The sequence below is a fragment of the Acinonyx jubatus genome, chromosome B1 (genome assembly GCF_027475565.1).
Source record: "Acinonyx jubatus isolate Ajub_Pintada_27869175 chromosome B1, VMU_Ajub_asm_v1.0, whole genome shotgun sequence".
Taxonomy (NCBI): domain Eukaryota; kingdom Metazoa; phylum Chordata; class Mammalia; order Carnivora; family Felidae; genus Acinonyx; species Acinonyx jubatus.
Window position 1 is genome coordinate 20227450 of NC_069382.1, and position 19073 is coordinate 20246522.

The window sequence follows — 19073 nt, forward strand, 5'->3', positions numbered from 1 at the left end:
AAACCCCATTTTTAGAAACTTCAGGTTTGAATCTATGAGGTTAGAATCTAGGCAGTAATTTACCTCGGAGGGGTGGGGTGACCAGGAGGGGACATGAGGGGCATTTCCAGAAACATCCTCTCTCGATCTGGGCTAGTTACACGCATGTGTGCAATCTGTGAGCATTTCACGGAGCCATACTCTTATGTACTAAAAATTCACCTGATTTGGACACTGTGTAATGATAAACTTGGTTTCCTTTGCATGTTACCCTTTGCCCTTTGAAACAGGAGCCATTCAGACTCCACTTTTAGTTCAGCTGAGCCCAGACCCTGGAACCAGTCCCACTCTGAACTCAGTATCAATCAACATCAACTGCTGCCTTCTTCAGGCTTATATGACTTGCTCCCTGGGCCCTGCTCTTTTCCATGACTTCGGATCCAGTTGAGAGCCCTCTTTCTTTCCCGAGGCCTGTGTCATGGGCCCTGCTGAACTTCCTCCCTCCTTCTATGGAGCAGAGTTGTGTTCTTGAGCATCAGTCCCCAAGATGAGTCCCCATCACCTGCTGTTGAACCTGCTGTTTGCCAAGACTTCCCCTGGTCCTGCATGTTTGGTTTATTTACCCCCTAAAGTTCTTCTAATGACAGAGGGGGATGGGCAGTGGCATAAATGCACATATTTCCCCAAACTTCTAGAAGGAGAGGCACCCTAACCATCGAGAACATGTCAGATCAACACGAGTATGCTAATCCAGCAACATCGGTTGTGAACATAAGCCTCAGTTTTGGGATAGAGTAAAAGTTACAGCACTTTACTTAAGGTAGAAAATTAAAGTCTACCGTTATGATGTCCATCAATCATGCCCCGCGGCATTTTCATCACACTGTGTCTATGGGACTCATGGACTTTTGGGTTGAAGTCTTATGGGATGTGTTTTCTTTATCATGTAACAGGAATTCAAGCTATCAGAAATGACCACAACTGTCTGCAAGTTTTATGGAATTTAGATAACAGTGTTACTCACATGACTTCTAAGCTCTCAGATCCAATGGGACTCTGCTACTCAGGAACATTAGATTACCTACTTATGGAGAGTATGCATCCAAACAGGTGGCACTATCCCTGCGGAGTACTTTGACTGGTTTACCGAACAGACCCACCAATTGATCTAACTGTAACTGCTTGACCATGGAACTGGTCCATAGTTTGATAGCAATGACACTAAGTTATAGGAGCCACTTACAGCCACACAGACACCCAGACAGATCTGGGATTGAATCATTCCCAAATTCTATGTCTAACTTCTTAAAGAATATGACTTTTCTGTCTAACTATGTCTAAAAAAGGTCTTCAAAATTTATATGATAGGTAAGTGAGAGCCCATTACCATTTCATGTTTGCGACTATCGCATAGTAGTATTTTTATAGAGAAATAAGTGGTAAAATACACAAACTATTAAATATCATTATTGACTTTAGATCCTAGCTGCCACTTACTAGCAGTGGGACATTGGGAAGTTACCTATTCTCTCCCTATCTCTGCTCATCTGCAAATTGAGAATTATATGGTGATAATGATTATCTCATCGACTGCTATGGGGATTAAACGAGTTAATACATTTAAAATGCTGAGAGTAGGGGTGTCTGGGTGGTTCGGTCAGTTAAGCGTCCGACTTCGGCTCAGGTCATGATCTCACGGTCCGTGAGTTCGAGCCCCATGCCAGGCTCTGTGCTGACCGCTCAGAGCCTGGAGCCTGTTTCAGATTCTGTGTCTCCCTCTCTCTCTGCCCCTCCCCTGTTCATGCTCTGTCTCTCTCTGTCTCAAAAATAAATAAACGTTAAAAATTTTTTTTAATATAAGTAAATAAATAAATAAATAAATAAATAAATAAATAAAATGCTGAGAGTAGTGTCTGACCCATAGTAAGTGCTAGCTACTTGCTGTTTTGATTGTCTTGTGATGACATCTCGTGGTGATCTCCATGATAAACTTGTGATGGAAGCAAAGCAATTATTCTTCTTCCTAATTTACAGGTGAAAAAAACTGAGATCATAGATGCCAAGTAGCTCATCGCAGGTCACTAAGAAGCTAATGAAAAAACAGACCCTTGGATAAAAGGTCTAGACTCTTCTCAGTTCATGCTATTGTCTTTTGATTCACTTAAAGATTAGCATATTGTAACAGTTTCTTTTCTTCTTCCCTTTTCCCCCCTCACAAATCTCATGCATAGCACCATTGTCCAAGTGGTTTCTTTGTGTGATATGCCCCAGGCTTTGGCAAGAAGTTCCAAATCAAACAGAATATGATGCCAAGGAGAAGGGTACAAGCTTCCTGGAATGGCTGGTTATGCTTTTCCAAGGCATACATTAGAATCCCGAAGCGAGGAGACACTGGTCAAAAGCCTGTCTCCAAAATAAATGAGTAAATGTTACAAAGCAAGAAGTAAGCAGGACAAAGGACTATAATTCTGCATCACCAACTGAGGGTTGCAATGAAACGTTTAATAAAGGTGACCTGACTATTAACCTCTCTAATTCTATAGAATAGAATTACGTTGAAGGAGTTACAAAATAAAATTAAAAAAAAAATCAGTAGCAGAATCACTGACAGCTGCTCAGATGAAGACTTGATATGAACACAGTCATTAACATAAAGATCTGTAGCTGTTTACCTTTTTCTCCTCATGGACAGGTAAGGGGAAAGGTCTCACTTGAAGGTAGCATGAAAATAAGCACACTAGAACTTTGCTGAGTAGCTCAGGGGTTCCCCAGAAAGTTATATAAACTGATGAAAATGTCCTACTCTAATGTTTTGATTCTTCATGAAACACCCCACAAGGATACATACACCTCGCCAAGGACAAAGCTGAGGTGGGAAACCAATGATACTTGGGAGATGAAAATAGAAAGCTAAGAGCCTTTTCTTTCCCTACTCTACCCCTTCTCTTTTCGAGAACCCCACTCCAAAATACCCTCCTACCATTTCTTAAAGTAGCATTTTCTTAAAAGAGCAATTTCTAAGAACAAATACTTCTATTCCAGGATGAGGCTCTTACTTTGTCAGCTCCTGCCCGACTGTACCAGGTAAGTGGCCTCTCCAAAGTGGCTCCCACATGACCAGCCTCAACCAAAAGTATGCCACGGCAGTTGTGGTCCAGCCACAGCAGGAAGGCCTATGTAGCCCATGTGGGGTGATCCTGGAATGTCTGCTTCTGGTGACCAAGAAGGATTGCACTTCTGGGCCCTATAGGACACCATTTACATGACACCAGTTCTTCAAAACTGGGAGATGTAGTTAACCTACCTAAAACACAGAAACAAACACAGAGAGTCAGAGCATGAGGAGACAGAGGAATATGTTCCAAACAAAAGAACAGGGCAAAACCTTAGATGGAACTAAACAAAATGGGAATATAAGCAATCTATCTGATAAAGAGGTCAAAGTCATGGTCTTAAGGTGCTCACTGGACTTGGGAAAAGAATAGCTGAACACAGTGGGCTCTTCAACAAAGAGAAAGAAAATATTAAAAAGAACCAATCAGAGATGAAGAATACAATAACTGAATAAAAAATACACTAAAGGGGATCAATGGCAGATTATAAAATGCAGAAAAAAATGGATCAGCAATCTGGAAGACAGGGTACTGGAAATCACACACACACATGTACGCACGCACGCACTCACGCACACACACACACACACACACAGACAAAAGATTTTTTAAAAATGAGAGTAGCTTAAGGAACCTCTAGGACAACATTAAGCGTACTAACATTTACATTATAGAGGTGCCAAAAGGCAAAGAGAGAAAAGGACAGAGCATTTATTTGAAAAATAATAACTGAAAACATTCCTAACGTGGGGAAGGAAACAGACATCCAAGTCCAAGAAGCACAGAGAGCCCTGACCAAGACAAACCCAAAGATGTCTACACAAAAACACATTAAAACTCAAAGTCAAAAATTGAAGATAAAGAGAGAATCTTAAAAGAAGCAAGAGAAAAGCAACTAGTTGTGTACAAGGGAACACCAAAAGACTATCTACTTGTTTTTGAACAGAAACTTCACAGGCTACAGCGGGGGGCGCAGTTATAATATATTGCAAGTACTGCAGAAAAAAACCAACAATCTATACTCTAACCTGTAAGATTATCACTCGAAGTTGAAAAAGAGATAAAGACTTTCCCAGACAAACAAGAGTTCAAAGAGTTCATCACCTCTAAATTGACTTTACAGGAAATGTTAAAGGGACCTCCTTAAGATGAAAAGGCCATAACTGGAAGAAAATTATGAAAGAAAAAATCTCACTGGGAAAAAGCAAACATACAGTGAAAGGGATGGATCCACTGCTTATGATGCCAGTGAGAAGGTTAAAGACAAAAGTAGTGGGGCGCCTGGGTAGCTCATTTGGTTAAGTGTCTAACACTTGATTTCGGTTTCAGTTGTGAGCTCACGGTTGTGAGACTGAGCCCCATGTTGGGCCCCACGCTGAGTGTGAAACCTGCTTAAGATTCTCTCCCTCCCTCCCTCTCTGCCCCTCCCCCCCACTCTCTCTCTCTCAAAAGACAGAAGTAGTAAAATCAACTATATTTACAATAATTACTTAAAGGATGCACACAAAAAAATAATGTAATATGACATCACATACATAAAACATGGGGAAGATAAAAATGTAGTGCAGTGCTTTTAGCATGTGCTCAGACGTAAGCAACCATTAACTTAAAAATCAATTGCTATATACATAGGGTGGTGTATATATATATATATATATATATATATATATATATATATACCTCATGGTAACCAGAAACTGAAAACATGTAATAATTATACCAAAAAAAAAAAAAACAAACAGATTTCTGAACATAGAACTAAAGAAAGTCATCATAAGGGAAAAGGGCAAAGGAAGACAGGAACAGAGAGAACTATAATGTTTATCTTGAGAGAGAGAGCGTGTGAGCAAGTGGGGGAGGGGCAGAGAGAGAGAGAGAGAGAGAGAGAGAGAGAGAGAATCCCAATCAGGCTCTGTTCTCTCAGCACAGAGCCCAGCATGGGACTTAAACTCAAGAACTAGGAGATCATGACCTGAGCCGAAACCAAGAGTCAGATGCCAAACCAGCTGAACCACTCAGGCACTCCAGGAACAGAGAAAGCTATAAAAGTGACCAGAACACAATGAACAAAATGGCAATAAGCACGTATCTGTCAATAATCACTTTAATGTTGATAAATGCTCCAATTAAAACACATAGGGTAAGTGAATACACAAAAAATAAACAAGACCCATCTCTATGCTGACTGTAAGAGATTCAGTTCAGAGCTAAAGACACAAACAGACTGAAAGTAAGGGATGGAAAATGATTATCCATGCTAACGGAAATTTTTGAAAAAGAAAGAAAAAAAAAGAAAAGAAAAGGAAAAAAAATCTGGGGTAGCAAAACTTCTATCAGACAAAAGAGACTTTAAAACAAAAACTGTAAAAAGAGACAAAGAAGCATATTCTATAATGATAAAAGCATCAATCCAGCTGGAGGATATAGAAATTGTAAAGATCCATGCACCCAACATGGAGGCACTAAATACAAAAGCAAATTTTAACAGACCTCGAGGGAGAATTTTGCAGTAATACAGTGACAGTAGGGGACTAACATGCCCATTTGTTATCAATGGATAGACCATCCACACAGAAAACCGAAAGGAAACAGTGACTGTAAGCAATACATTAGACAGACAGGCTTCACAGATATATTCAGAACATTCCATCCCCAAACAACAGAATACACATTCTTTACGAGGGCGCATGGAACATTCACCAGGACAGATCACATGTTAGACCACAAAACAAGTCTCAGTGAATTTAGGAAGACTGAAATCATACCAAACATTGGTTCTGACCACAACAGTATGACACTAGAAATCAATTATGATGGGAAAAAAAGCTAGAAAAAACACAAGCATATGCAGGCAAAACAAAATGCTACTAAACAACTGATTAGTTGATAAAGAAATCAAAGAAATCAAAAATACCTGGAGACAAATGAAAATCAAAGCGTAACGTTCCAAAATCTATGGGATGCAGCAAAAACAGTTCTAAGAGGAAGTTTATAGAGATGTAGATCTAACTCAAGAAATCTAACCTTATACCTAAAGGAGTTGTGGGGGGCAGGGGGTTAGAGGGGGGAAGGCCCAAAGTTAGCAGAAGGGAGGAAATCATAAAGACCACAGTAGAAATAAATGAAATCGATACTTTAAAAAAATACAAAAGATCAATGAAACTAAAAGCTGGTTCTTTGAAAAGAGAAAGAAAATTGAATAAACCTTCAGCCAGACAAATAAAAAAAAAAAGAGGTTCAAATAAAGAAAATGAGAATGAAAGAGAAGCTACAACTGACACCACACATATACAGTCGTAAGAGACTACTATGAGAAATGACAAATTGTACTACCTAGAAGAAACGGATACATTTCTAGAAACATAAAACCTTCTAAAATTGAATCAGGAAGAAATAGAAAATCTGAACAGACTAATTACTGGTAATTAAATTGAATCAGTAATCAAAAAATCCCAACAAACAAAGTCCAGAACCAGATGGCTTCACTGGTAAATTCTACCAAAAATTTAAAGAAGTAATACCTAACTTTCATAAACTATTCCAAAATATTTAAGAAGGAATGCTTCCAAATTCATTCTATGAGGTAACTATTACCCTGATACCAAAACCAGACAAAGATGTATGAATAAAGAAAATTAAAGGCTAATATCTCTCATGAACATGGTTGTAAAAATCCTCAACAAAATAATAGCAAACCACATTCAACAATACATTAAAAGGATTATACACAATGATCCAGTAGGATTTATTCCAGGGAATCAAGGATGTGTCAATATATCTGCAAATCAATCAACATGATGCACCACATTAACAAAATGAAGGATAAAAAACTATATGATCATCTCAATGGATGCAGATAAACATTTGACAAAATTCAACATCTGTTCATGACAAAAACTCTCAATAAAATAGGTATAGAAGAAACATACCTCAACATAATAAATCCTATATATGAAAAACCCATGGCTAACATCATACTCAGTGGTGAAAAGCTGCAAGCTTTTCTTCTAAGAGCAGGAACACAACTGGGGTACTATTCTCACCATTTTTATTCAAACCATTACAGGGAGCTCTAGCCACAGCAATCAGATATAAAAAATGAATAAAAGTTATCCAAATTCGTAAGGAAGAAGTAAAATCGTCCTTATTTACAGATGACATGATATTATATATATAGAAAATCCTAAACACTCCACCAAAAAACTACTAGAATTGATAAATGAATTGAGTAATGTTGCAGGATACAATGTTAATATACAGAAATCTGTTGTGTGTCTATAACACTAATAATAAACTAACTGAAAGTAATTCAGACAACAGTCTCATGTATCATTGCTTCAACAAGAATAAAATACCTAGGACTAAATTTAACCAGGAAGATGAAAGACTTGCTCTGAAAACTGTAAGACATTGATGAAAGAAAATGAAAACGACACCAAAATATGGAAAGATATACCATGTTCATGATTACAAAAATTAATATTAAAATGTACATACTATCCAAAGGGATTTACAGATTCAATCTATCCCTATCAAAATATAAGTGGCATTTTTCACAGAACTAGAATAAACAATCTTAAAACTTGTATGGAACCACAAAAGACCCTAGATAGCCAAAGAAATCTTGAGAAAGAAAAACAAAGCATTAGATATCATGCTCCCAGATTTCACACTGTACTACAAAGCTACAGTAATCAAAATAGTATGGTACAAAAACAGACACACAGATCATTGGAACAGAATAGAGAATCCAGCAATAAACCCACCCTTATATGGTAAATTAATCTATGACAAAGGGACTAAGAATACACAATGGGGAAAAGAATATCTCTTCAATAAATGCTGCTGGGAAAACCAGAGAGCTACATGAAAAGAATAAAACTGGACCACTGTCTCACACCATATACAAAAATCAAATCAATATATAAATCACTACATAAAATCAAAATGGATGAAAGGCTTAAATGTAAGGCTTGAAACCATAAAACTCATAAAAGAAAACATAGGCAGTAAATTCTTAAACATCAGTCTTAGCAATATTTTTTTGGATCTGTCTCTATAAGGCAAAGCCAACAAAAGAAAAAATAAACAACTGAGCATATCAAACCAAAAAGGTTTGCACAGCAAAGGAAACCATCAACCAAAGGAAAAGTCAACCTGCTGAATAAGAGAAGATATTTGCAAATGATATATCTGATAAGGGATTAATATCCAAAATATATAAAGAAGTCATACAACTCAACACCAAAAAGAAGTCTGATTTAAAAATGGGCAGAGGATCTGAAGAGAAAATTTTCCAAAGATGACATACAGATCACCAAAAGACACATGAGAAGGTGTTCAATATCACTAAATATCAGGTTACTGCCAGTCAAAACCACAATGAGATAACACCTCACACCTGTCAGAATAGCTAAAATCAACAACACAAGAAAGAACAGGTATTGGAGAGGATGTGGAGAAAAAGGAACCCTCATGGATTGTGGGGAATAAGCTTGAGTTTGCACTGATGGGTTAACAAGGCATAAAAAATTAGAAAGTCATAGGATGCACACACCCAAGTTTGGGTAAACAACATTAGGTAAATAAGATTAGGTAAACAGGGCAAAGGCCTCCAGTACAGGAAAAAGGTGTAGGAATAGGGAATCTCAGAATGAAAACATCCAAGATGAGGCAAACAAGATTAGGTATTCAGGGTGGAAATGCCCTCCAACTTAGTACAATAGTAGAAAGCTGATTTCACAGGAAGGATGGACCAAAATAGGTAAACACGGCTATAGACCATAGCAGGGCGAAGTTGCCCAGAGTGGAGCTAATTAGCAAAAGAAAGGTACCTTGCTGACCCTGAGACAACATGCGCTGTCTTTCTTGTCCCCCTAGTCCAGTTTAGGTAAACAGAGGTGGCTCCTCATGTGTGATGTAAACAACCTTCCTCCCAGCTCTACGATTCTGTTTTGTATTGACCCAAACCCCTAACACCACATATCTCCAAAACCCCCTTTTCTCCACTCCATGAGTTAATGTTCACTGTTTCATTGTCTCTCTGTTCATGCCCATCATGCTTGTAAGCCTTCGATCCTAATAAAAAAGGAGCAAGGACCCTTACTCTTGTCTCCTCCCAGACATTAGCCTCTCTCGCATTTTCAGTCCTGTGTCCTGCTCTCTTGATGGACAAGAGAGAACTTCAGACCCAGAGTCTAGGTCAGTGGATTACTGATGGAAATGTAAATTTGTGCAGCCACTATTGAAAACAGTATGAAGTTTCATCAAAATATTAAAAATAGAGGGCACCTGGGTGGCTCAGTCAGTTAACCTATTGGCTCTTGGTCTCAGCTCAGGTCATGATCTCACATTTCATGAGTTCAAGCCCCACATCAGGCTCTCTGCTGACACCATGGAGCCTGATTGAGATTCTCTCTCCCCTTCTCTCTGCCCCTCCCATGCTCTCTCTCTCTCTCTCTCAAAATAAATAAATTAATTTAAAAAACTGTTTTATTTTTTAGTTTTTATTATTTTTAATATGAAATTTATTGTCAAATTGGTTTCCATACAACACCCAGTGCTCATCCCAACAGCTGCCTTCCTCAATGCCCATCACCCACTTTCCCCTCCCTCCCACCCCCCCATCAACCTTCAGTTTATTCTGTTTTTTAAGAGTCTCTTATAGTTTACCTCCCTCCCTCTCTAACTTTTTTTCCCCTCCCCCATGGTCTTCTGTTAAGTTTCTCAGGATCCACATAAGAGTGAAAACATATGGTATCTGTCTTTCTCTGTATGTATTATTTCACTTAGCCTAACACTCTCCAGTTCCATCCATGTTGCTACAAAAGGCCATATTTCATTCTTTCTCATTGCCAAGTAGTATTACATTATGCATATAAACCACAATTTCTTTATCCATCCATCAGTTGATGGACATTTAGGTTCTTTCCATAATGTGGCTATTGTTGAGAGTGCTGCTATAAACATTGGGGTATACGTGCCCCTATGTATCACACTCCTGTATCCCTTGGGTAAATTCCTAGCAGTGCTATTACTGGGTCATAGGGTAGGTCTATTTTTAATTTTTTGAGGAACCTCCACACTGTTTTCCAGAATGGCTGCACCAGTTTTCATTCCCACCAACAGTGCAAGAAGGTTCTCATTTCTCCACATCCTCTCCAGCATCTATAGTCTCCTGATTTGTTCATTTTAGCCACTCTGACTGGTGCAAGGTGATATCTGAGTGTGGTTTTGATTTATATTTCCCTGATGAGGAGTGACGTTGAGCATCTTTTCATGTGCCTGTTGGCCATCTGGATGTCTTCTTTAGAGAAGTGTCTATTCATGTTGTCTGCCTATTTCTTCACTGGATTGTTTTTCGGGTGTGGATTTTGGTGAGTTCTTTATAGATTTTGGATACTAGCCCTTTGTCTGATATGTCATTTGCAAATATCTTTTCCCATTCTGTTGGTTGCCTTTTAGTTTTGCTGATTGTTTCCTTTGCATTGCAGAAGTTTTTATCTTCATGAGGTCCCAATAGAAAGCTTAAGAAGGAAATTGAAGAAGATACATAGAAATGGAAAAACATTCCGTGCTCATGGATTGGAAGAAGAAATATTGTTAAAATGTCAATACTAACCAAAGCAATCTACACATTCAATGCAATCCCAATCAAAATTGCACCAGCATTCTTCTCAAAGCTAGAACAAGCAATCCTAAAATTTGTATGGAACCACAAAAGACCCTGAATAGCCAAATATTGAAGAAGAAGACCAAAGCAGGAGGCATCACAATCCCAGACTTTAGCCTCTACTACAAAACTGTAATCATCAAGACAGCATGGTATTGGCACAAAAACAAACACATAGACCAATGGAATAGAACAGAGACTCCAGAATTGAGCCCACAAAAGTATGGCCAACTAATCTTTAACAAAGCAGGAAAGAGTATCCAATGGAAAAAAGACAGTCTCTTTAACAAATGGTGCTGGGAGACTGGACAGCAACATGCAGGATAATGAAACTAGACCACTTTCTTACAACATTCACAAAAATAAACTCAAAATGGATAAAGCACCTGAATGTGAGACATGAAACCATCAAAACGCTAGAGGAGAAATCAGGAAAAAACCCCTTTGACCTCAGTCGCAGCAATTTCTCACTTGGCACATCTCCAAAGGCAAGGGAATTAAAAGCACAAAATTGTTTTAAAGAAACAGAAATATCACATAATACAGCAACTCCACTTCTGGGTATTTATCTGAAGAAAATTAAAACACTAATTATAAAATATACATACACTTCTACATTCATTGCAGCATTATTTATAATAGCCAAGCTATGAAAACAACCTAAATGTCCTTTGGTAGATGAGTGGATAAAGATGTGTCATGTATCAGTAGAATGGTACTCAGCCACAAAAAAATGAAATTATGCCACTGTGACAACATGGATGGACCTAGAGGGTATTATGCTAAGTGAAATAAGTCAGAGTTAGACAAATACTGTATGATTTCACTTATATATGGAATCTAAAAAACAAACAAACAAACAAAAGAGAAGCAGATTCATAGATACAGGGAAACAGCCTACAGGTTACCAGAGTGGGGGAAAACAGGTAAAATAGGTGAAGGGAATATGTGGTACAAACTTCCAGTAGTAAAATAAGTAAGTCACAGGTATTTAAAGTACAGCATAGAGAATATAGTCAATAATATGTAATGACTTTGTAAGGTGACAGAGGGTAACTACAGTTATGGCGGTGGGCATTTCATAATGGATATAAATGTTGAATCACTATGTTGTACACATGAAATTAATGGAATACTGCCTGTTAATTATACTTCAATAATCATACCAAAAAGACCTTACTTTGAAATATTAGAGTATCCATTAGAACAGGGTTGATTGCTCTGTTTTAATTTTGCTTTGAAATACAATTGACATGTAATGTTAGTTTCAGGTGTACAACATAATGACTCGATATCGGTATGTATTGCGAAATGATCACTCTCTTCTTGAAGCACTCAATTTGCCTGGCTCCTAAAACAGGGCACTGAATTGGTTTTGTTTTCTTTGTTTTTTTTGTACGGCACTGACAACTTCTCAGTCTGTTTGGCGGCCCTTCCTCATCTTCTTTTCCTGCCTGACCTGGGTCCCAAGGGCTTAATCTTTGCAGTTCATCTCAATCGTTTATCATATTCAATTTCTAAGTGGCCTCACACAGCCTCCTGGGTCCTAGCGGCATTTATATGCTGAGAGCTGCCTTGTCCCATCCTGACTTTGCCTCTACACTCCAGATCTGAATAGTCTGTCGCTGACTCAGCACCGCCACTTGGAAGGCTAGGAGGCATCTCAAGTTGAACGTGTTCAAACTGACCTCTGGATGCCTCTTCAGTCTGGCTCCTTCCCTGGTGTCCCTTTACCAGTATATGACAACTCTATTCACCCAGTTGCTCAGGATAAAAACCTCCGAGTCACACATGGTTCTTGTCTTTTTCTCCCAGGCCACATCAAATCCAGCATCAAATCCTCTCAGCTTAATAGAACTCGAGCCCAGTAGGGAGAAGCATCTACATCCACTGCGGCCATGCTGGACCAAGCCACTTTGCATGTAGACTACTAAAACTGCTCCCTATGTAGGCTCCCAGCTTCCACCCTAGCCCTCCTACCTTTGAAAACATAAGTTGGATCATGGGCACTACTCTAGTCAAGACCCTCCAATGACCTCCATCTTAGATAAAGCTGTAAGTCTTCCTGTGCCTATTAGCTTTTGCCATTTCCTGTCTCCCCCCTAACGGTCCTTTGGCCACACTGACCACTGGGACACCTGGAAGCCACTCTGTCCCGTGCCCTTGGCCCCTGCAGCTCTTCTTTTGGACACCTGCAGCATGGACTTCCTCTCTCCAGAAAGGCCTCTGACTCTACTGTCCAAACCATGCTCTGACTCCCCTCCATGGTCCTTCCATCCTCTCACCCCATGCTGCGTGTTAAATGTGCCCCGCAAAAAGGCACACTGAAGTCGTAACCCCTTGTACCAATGAGTGTGACCTTATTTGGAAATAGGATCTTGGCAGTGGTAACCAAGTTGAGATGACGTCATTAGGGTGGGCTCCGATCCAATATGCTGGTGTCCTTATAAGAAGAGACACACACAGGAAAATGCCATGTGAAGTCAAAGACACATGGGAGACCAGGTGACCACAGAGGCAGCAACTGGGGTGACGCAGGTGCAAGCCTGGGGGCACCAGGGATAGACAGCCACCAGCAAAAGCCAGGAAGAGGCAGGGAGACCAGAGTCGCAGAGACAGAAGTTTCCTGAGGACAGAACTGGGCAGGAGAAACTTCTGTTGCCCTAAGCCACACCACCTGGCTTGTGGTATTTTGTCACAGCAGCCGCAGGAGACTAATACATCCTGATTATTGATTCTTTGTGTCGCTTATCACTTCCTGAAATTTTATCTTTTCTTGTTTACCCACTTTCGGTCCTTCCATTAGATTATGGGCACCACAAAGGAAGGGGACGTACAACCTTGTCTGGAGAAAGCCATCAACCCTCAGGACTCGCCATTGGGCTGGCACACTGCCTCACCTCCCCATTGCCATCAAACTTCTCTCTTTTTTGGCTCTAAGGATCAGAGATTATTTTGTAGGCCCAACAGATAAGCCAACACCCTGCATGCTTAGAAACATTATGTAATCTCATAGGTGATGAGAATGTTTACAATTCTTTTTTTATTATATGGATTTGTGAACTAATATTTACACTCCTTTTCCCAGGAATACATTGAGGCATAAAAATGGTACAGAGTTCTGGTTGAAGAATCACCAGCAGTGTCTCCCTCCTGACCTCCTTAGACATATGGCTACGTTGCCCTCACATCATAACAAATCTCTGCAGGCCTCCCAGACAGAGAACCTTTTCATAGGACACAAAATAAACCCACGTTAGACCAAAGATCACACTAGCATTGACCAAAGGTCTGGGGTAAATTCAACAAAACAGTAACAAATCCATTTTTATGGATTTGCTCTTGACCTTGGATAAAAAAATATTTATGTAAACAATGAAAAGCTGGCTAAGTGCTTGCGATTTTATACTTTATATAAAAATAGCACCATATGGGGCGCCTGGGTGGCTCAGTCGGTTAGGCGTCCAACTCTTGGTTTCCGCTCAGGTTATGATCTCACAGTTTATGAATTTGAGACTTGCATCGGGCTCCAAGCTGACAGTGTGGAGCCTGCTTGGAATTCTCTCTCTCTCCTTTCTCTCTGCCCCCTCCCTGACTTGCTCTCTCTGCCTCTCTCAAAATAAAGAAATAAACTTAAAAATGAATAAAAAATAGCACCATATGAAGACACACAGTCGGATTCTGTATCTCCCTCTCTCTCTGCCCCTCCCCTGCTCATGCTGTCTCTGTCTCTCTCAAAAATAAATAAACATTTAAAAAAAAAAAACTTAAAAAAAAAGATCTTTCCTAGAAGTGATAGGAAAAACAAAAGGCAGTGAGGTAAGCTGTATCACGGGCCTCGTGTCCGCAGCGCGTGCTTTGGGATGGCCCAGGATGCAGCAGATCCCAACCCACCCATGAGAGATTGTCCCTGGAAGGGTTTCTGTATGTGCCTCTCTCACTGGCCTGTTCCTCGCCCAGCCAGCCCCATGATAACTCAAAACAGGGGAAAAGAAAAAAACATTCTTAATAGGTTTAGGAAAACGGTTACATAATTTAGTGAAGCCGATTTACTTTTCTAATTATGTATTTAATATTTTATTGATAACCAGTATATCCTTTGAAAAACAAAGCTACAGTACTATGACACCTGAAATGTGTCCATTATTTTCCATGAAATATTCAGTTTGTGCTCAACTCTCCCTGTCTCATAAATGTTTATTGAGTCACACTTGACTTAAACAGATGCTAATTGATTCAGGCAGATGCTTGCAATCATTCTCCTGGTCTGCACACATACTGGCTGGGAGCGGTCAGGGAGGGAGTGGCAGGCGGGGGGGGTGGGGGGGCTGCCTCCTGGGCCCCAGAGGCGGGCATCTTGGGTGAACTGTACAACCACGTGAGCGGGCTGTTTGAAGTTATTTTGTCTGGCTCTCTACTGCCCTATTCCAAAAACAACACCAGATTCTGCATCTCTGTCACTTCAGCAACCACATAGAAGGACCTGCCAGGGGCATTTTAATAGTGCATTTTAGAACATGAACCCATGCCGGCTCCTCCCCGGGGAAAGCGGGCGGGTCGCTCCTGGAGCAGAAGCACTTGCAGACTCTGTATCCTGCGAGTCTCTAGGCCGGAGGGTCCTCTCCTCAGCTGCCAGCCCCACAACCATGTTGGACTTTGCAAACTAGAATTTTGGAGGGCGGGGGGTGGGGGTGGGGCGGGGAATGCTTCTAGTTTCACAGGCAATAAAGGAACTGGTCAGGACGGAGTACTGGTTAAGACGTGAGCCAGGTTGAGATAGCGCCAGAGTGAGATTGCATAACAGCAAAAGCTGCTTTCAAGCAAAACTGAGCAAAAATCGGGGCTTGTAGCTGAGGAATTCCAAAGGAGGTGCCAGGATACCAGGAGGGACTCAGGTGCCAAATGTACTGTATAGATAAATAACACTATTTGAATAGATAATGGAGCCAGCCAAACAAATGCTAAAGTCATATATATATATATATATATCTATATCTATATATATATAGATATCTATATATATAGATATAGATATAGATATAAGAAGAAGAACAACACCACACACACACACACACACACACACACACACACACACACACACACACACTGACCCTGTGGTTGGGAATCTAAGCAACAGGGTGGGCCCAGATAGACGCACACGAGTATCCGGTCTAAGCCATAGGTAGATCTTGCAGGATTCAAGCCCGTAGTGGTGTAGGAAACAAATCCAGGACTTCGGCTGGGAGGAGGAGGACACTTCAAAGTTTGCCGAAGAATCAGCAAATGCCTTGCTGAGGTGGCCCGCGCCCTCGGAAGCCGAGACCCTGGGTGAACGCGTGCGCGGAGGTGGGAGCGATCCAGTGCTCCCGCGCCACCTCCCAGAACGACACGTTGACACTGGGGGCTGGACCAGACGCTGGCAGGGGATGCTCGGTTCGCCCTCCCAGCGCCTTCCGAGAGCGCTGGGCGGTCCTGGTGGGGATCTGAAGGGCTGGGGTAGTTACCACTATCCCAGGGGAGCGCAGGGCAGGTGGAGAGAGGGAGGTAAAATAGGGCAGGTGTCCCGGGGCAGAGCCAAGGCTGAGCCTCGGAAGGTCAGAAGTTCTAGAAAGAGCTGGCTGGAGGAGAGTGGGCCGAGGGAGGATATAAGTTGGGGGTCCCCGCCCAGGGTCACTCACCATCCTCTAGCGCTTCGTGCACGAGCAGAAGACCAAGCAGCAGCCAAACCTTCATCTTCGGGGCAAGGGACGCGGGGAGAGGTGCTGGGACGGCGGTCGGAGGAGCACCCGACAGAACAGGGCTAGGGCAGGGGCGCAGGGGGAGGCGGCTGGCGAGGGGCGTGTCGGGGCGGGCGTCTGGGACGCCACAGCTGGAGGATTCGGTTTCCTGAGGTGGAACCCAGTTTGGGGGAGAAGTTTGGTTTTTTCCTCTTAATTCTGTGTAATGTGACCTCTCCTGCCCCCTGGCGGAGCAGTGGAGAGAGGCGCTTTCTCGTGCGCTGAGAGCAAGGGCTAAGGGCCAGCTGTCAATTACCAAAACCTTAACTGGAATTTCTCCACCTGGGCTTTTGACCAAGTTTACCAACTTCAACAAGGCCCAGCGTGACCCTGCAGGTACGGATGGGGTCACATTGAACCATAATTGTCCAAACGTCACCATCACTCTCTCTACCTGCTCAGGCAGAGCCTTAATGCTCTGTCAAAAGTGCTCTCTAAATACTTCTGTTTATTGCCAGGTCTCCACTGGCGCGAACAAGAGCATTACCCTCAGCTTTTTTTGCTGTTCCTCCGTGGCCAGAGATGGGCTCTGCACCTAGCCCTGTTTCAGCTGGCTATCGGCTTCTCCCCTGCAGTTGAGATGTTAGAACCCCATTTGGGGCTCCCAAATGGGGAAGCTGGCCTTCCATCAAAGGGAGCCACAGCAGGCCAGCTCCTTCCTTAATATCCCAGCAGAGATTGTGAAGAAATGACCGGATCCTTTTATTCACAAGTCCCGTTGCACAACACTCAGGTGTCCAGGATAGACTGTGCCAGAAAACAGCTCTAAGTAACAGCATCAGCACCCCTGGCCCCCCAACACATACATACACATCTTTCCCTCTGAGTCAAAATCAGCACTCTGGGCTTCTTTTAAACGTAGTATCTATATTCTCCTAGAAGGCTCCTTAGTTCTAGCAAATTCTTCCCTAGCCCTTTTAGGTTAGGAAACCCAGAGAGGTTAAATGGTGCTCCATGGACCCTTCTGTATGCTCATTATGAAGCATGATGAGGAGGTGACTAAAATGAAAAGGAAAAAGTATTGGGGCACCCGGGTGGCTCAGTCAGTTAAATGTCCAACTTCGGCTCAGGGCATGATCTCACAGTTCGTGGGTTCGAGCCTCGTGTCCCACTCTGTGCAGACAGCTCGGAGCCTGGAGCCTGCTTCGGATTCTGTCTCCCTCTCTCTGCCTCTCCCTTGCTTGTGCTCTCTCTCTCTCTCTCTTTCTCTCAAAAATAAACAAATAAACTTTAAAAAGAAAGGAAAAAATATTGCAAACCAAAATAGAATTCAATGCTAAATGGTGTAATAGATACTATTAATAGTGGGGAAGTTCAGAGGAGTGGGAAATTCCAGGGGTAGGGCTTGAGTTTGGAGACCACAGGAGGGAGGGGAGGGGGCAGGAGTGCATCGGCTCTGATTCCTTGGCCAGTGCTCAGGAGAGCACGGGCCAAGGCACAAAGCAGAGACCTGGCCCGGTAGTGTGGGCTGGCCAGGCTGGAAGGGTAGCTTGGCTGAAGGAGTGGGAAGGAGACTGAAGCAACAGTCTGGGGCTGCGGAAGGTGGGCTGTGGTGGGGTGGAGGATATGGACGTTCATATGCCCCTCTGCAGAGAGGGTCCAGTTACGAGCTTATAGATTCATATGATGAAAGCCGCTCGCAGGTGCAGGCGAGGTGAGGAACAGGTTTTCCCCAGGGGAGGAGCAGGGTCTGGGCTTCCAGCCCACTTTGTTCAAACAGTACTATTAAAGTGAGCTTGATTCAAAATAGCAGGAAGGGGACTTCTCCAACACTCAAGGGAAAAAGTTTAGCACAAAGTAGTGCTTATCAGCCACTTCACGCCTGGGGACCCAAGAATTCCATCTGCCATCACCTGCTTCCCTTGGTGCCATTCTGGTGCCAGCTTTGCTATTCCCTGAGTGCAGTGGAGAGAACGGTTTCCTGGGAATACAGGAGACCAAGGTTCGGGGCCTGACATTGCCACTAGCTCTCAACTCCTCCCTCAACTCCCTTAACCTCTCTCGAGTGGGGCTCTCTCCTTGGTAGAGGGAGGGGGCTGGATGATTATTTCAGTATGTGTTTACTATGTGTTTCTTGTGAAGGTGGAGACATCCTTGTTGTTTTTATGGAGTGGACACTAGTCTGAAGGCAAGCATCCGAACTGCCCTAACGGGAGGTGTCTCATTCTGGGGAGCACTCAGGAGTAGACCGAGTCTGCCTGGGCTGCCTGCACTGGGATCTTCTTTCATCTTGACTCCATGAAGTTGACAACTTCGCTCTTGCCCTGTGTTGGGGCCTGGGTTCCGTCTGTAGCTCCCCTCCCACTCCACACACTCAACCAGACCCTGCCTGGTCTACCTGTTGACTGCCTCAAGGCCACCCCTCTTTACACATCATCCCTCGCCTCACTGTCCTGGCTACATCCACCTAGTTGGTCTCCCTGCCCCTCTGTCTTGCGCCCCAATCCATCCTTTCCTCAGCGATGACATCTATCTGTGAATAATACTCTAAAAATCTAACCCAACTGAAACCTTTCAAAGGCCCTCCAACAA

General features: G+C 42.3%; 1 protein-coding gene across 2 annotated transcripts in view; it reads right to left on the reverse strand.

Moving 5' to 3' along the window:
* PDGFRL (platelet derived growth factor receptor like) overlaps nt 1–16938 on the reverse strand; it is a 69950-nt gene extending 53012 nt beyond the window's left edge. For both annotated transcript variants that reach the window (XM_015086775.3, XM_053216344.1), the window contains exon 1: nt 16443–16938. In XM_015086775.3, coding sequence (XP_014942261.2) covers nt 16443–16923 — 481 coding nt within the window. In that variant the 5' untranslated portion in view covers nt 16924–16938. The remainder of the gene's footprint in view (nt 1–16442) is intronic.
* Nucleotides 16939–19073: the final 2135 nt, after the last annotated feature.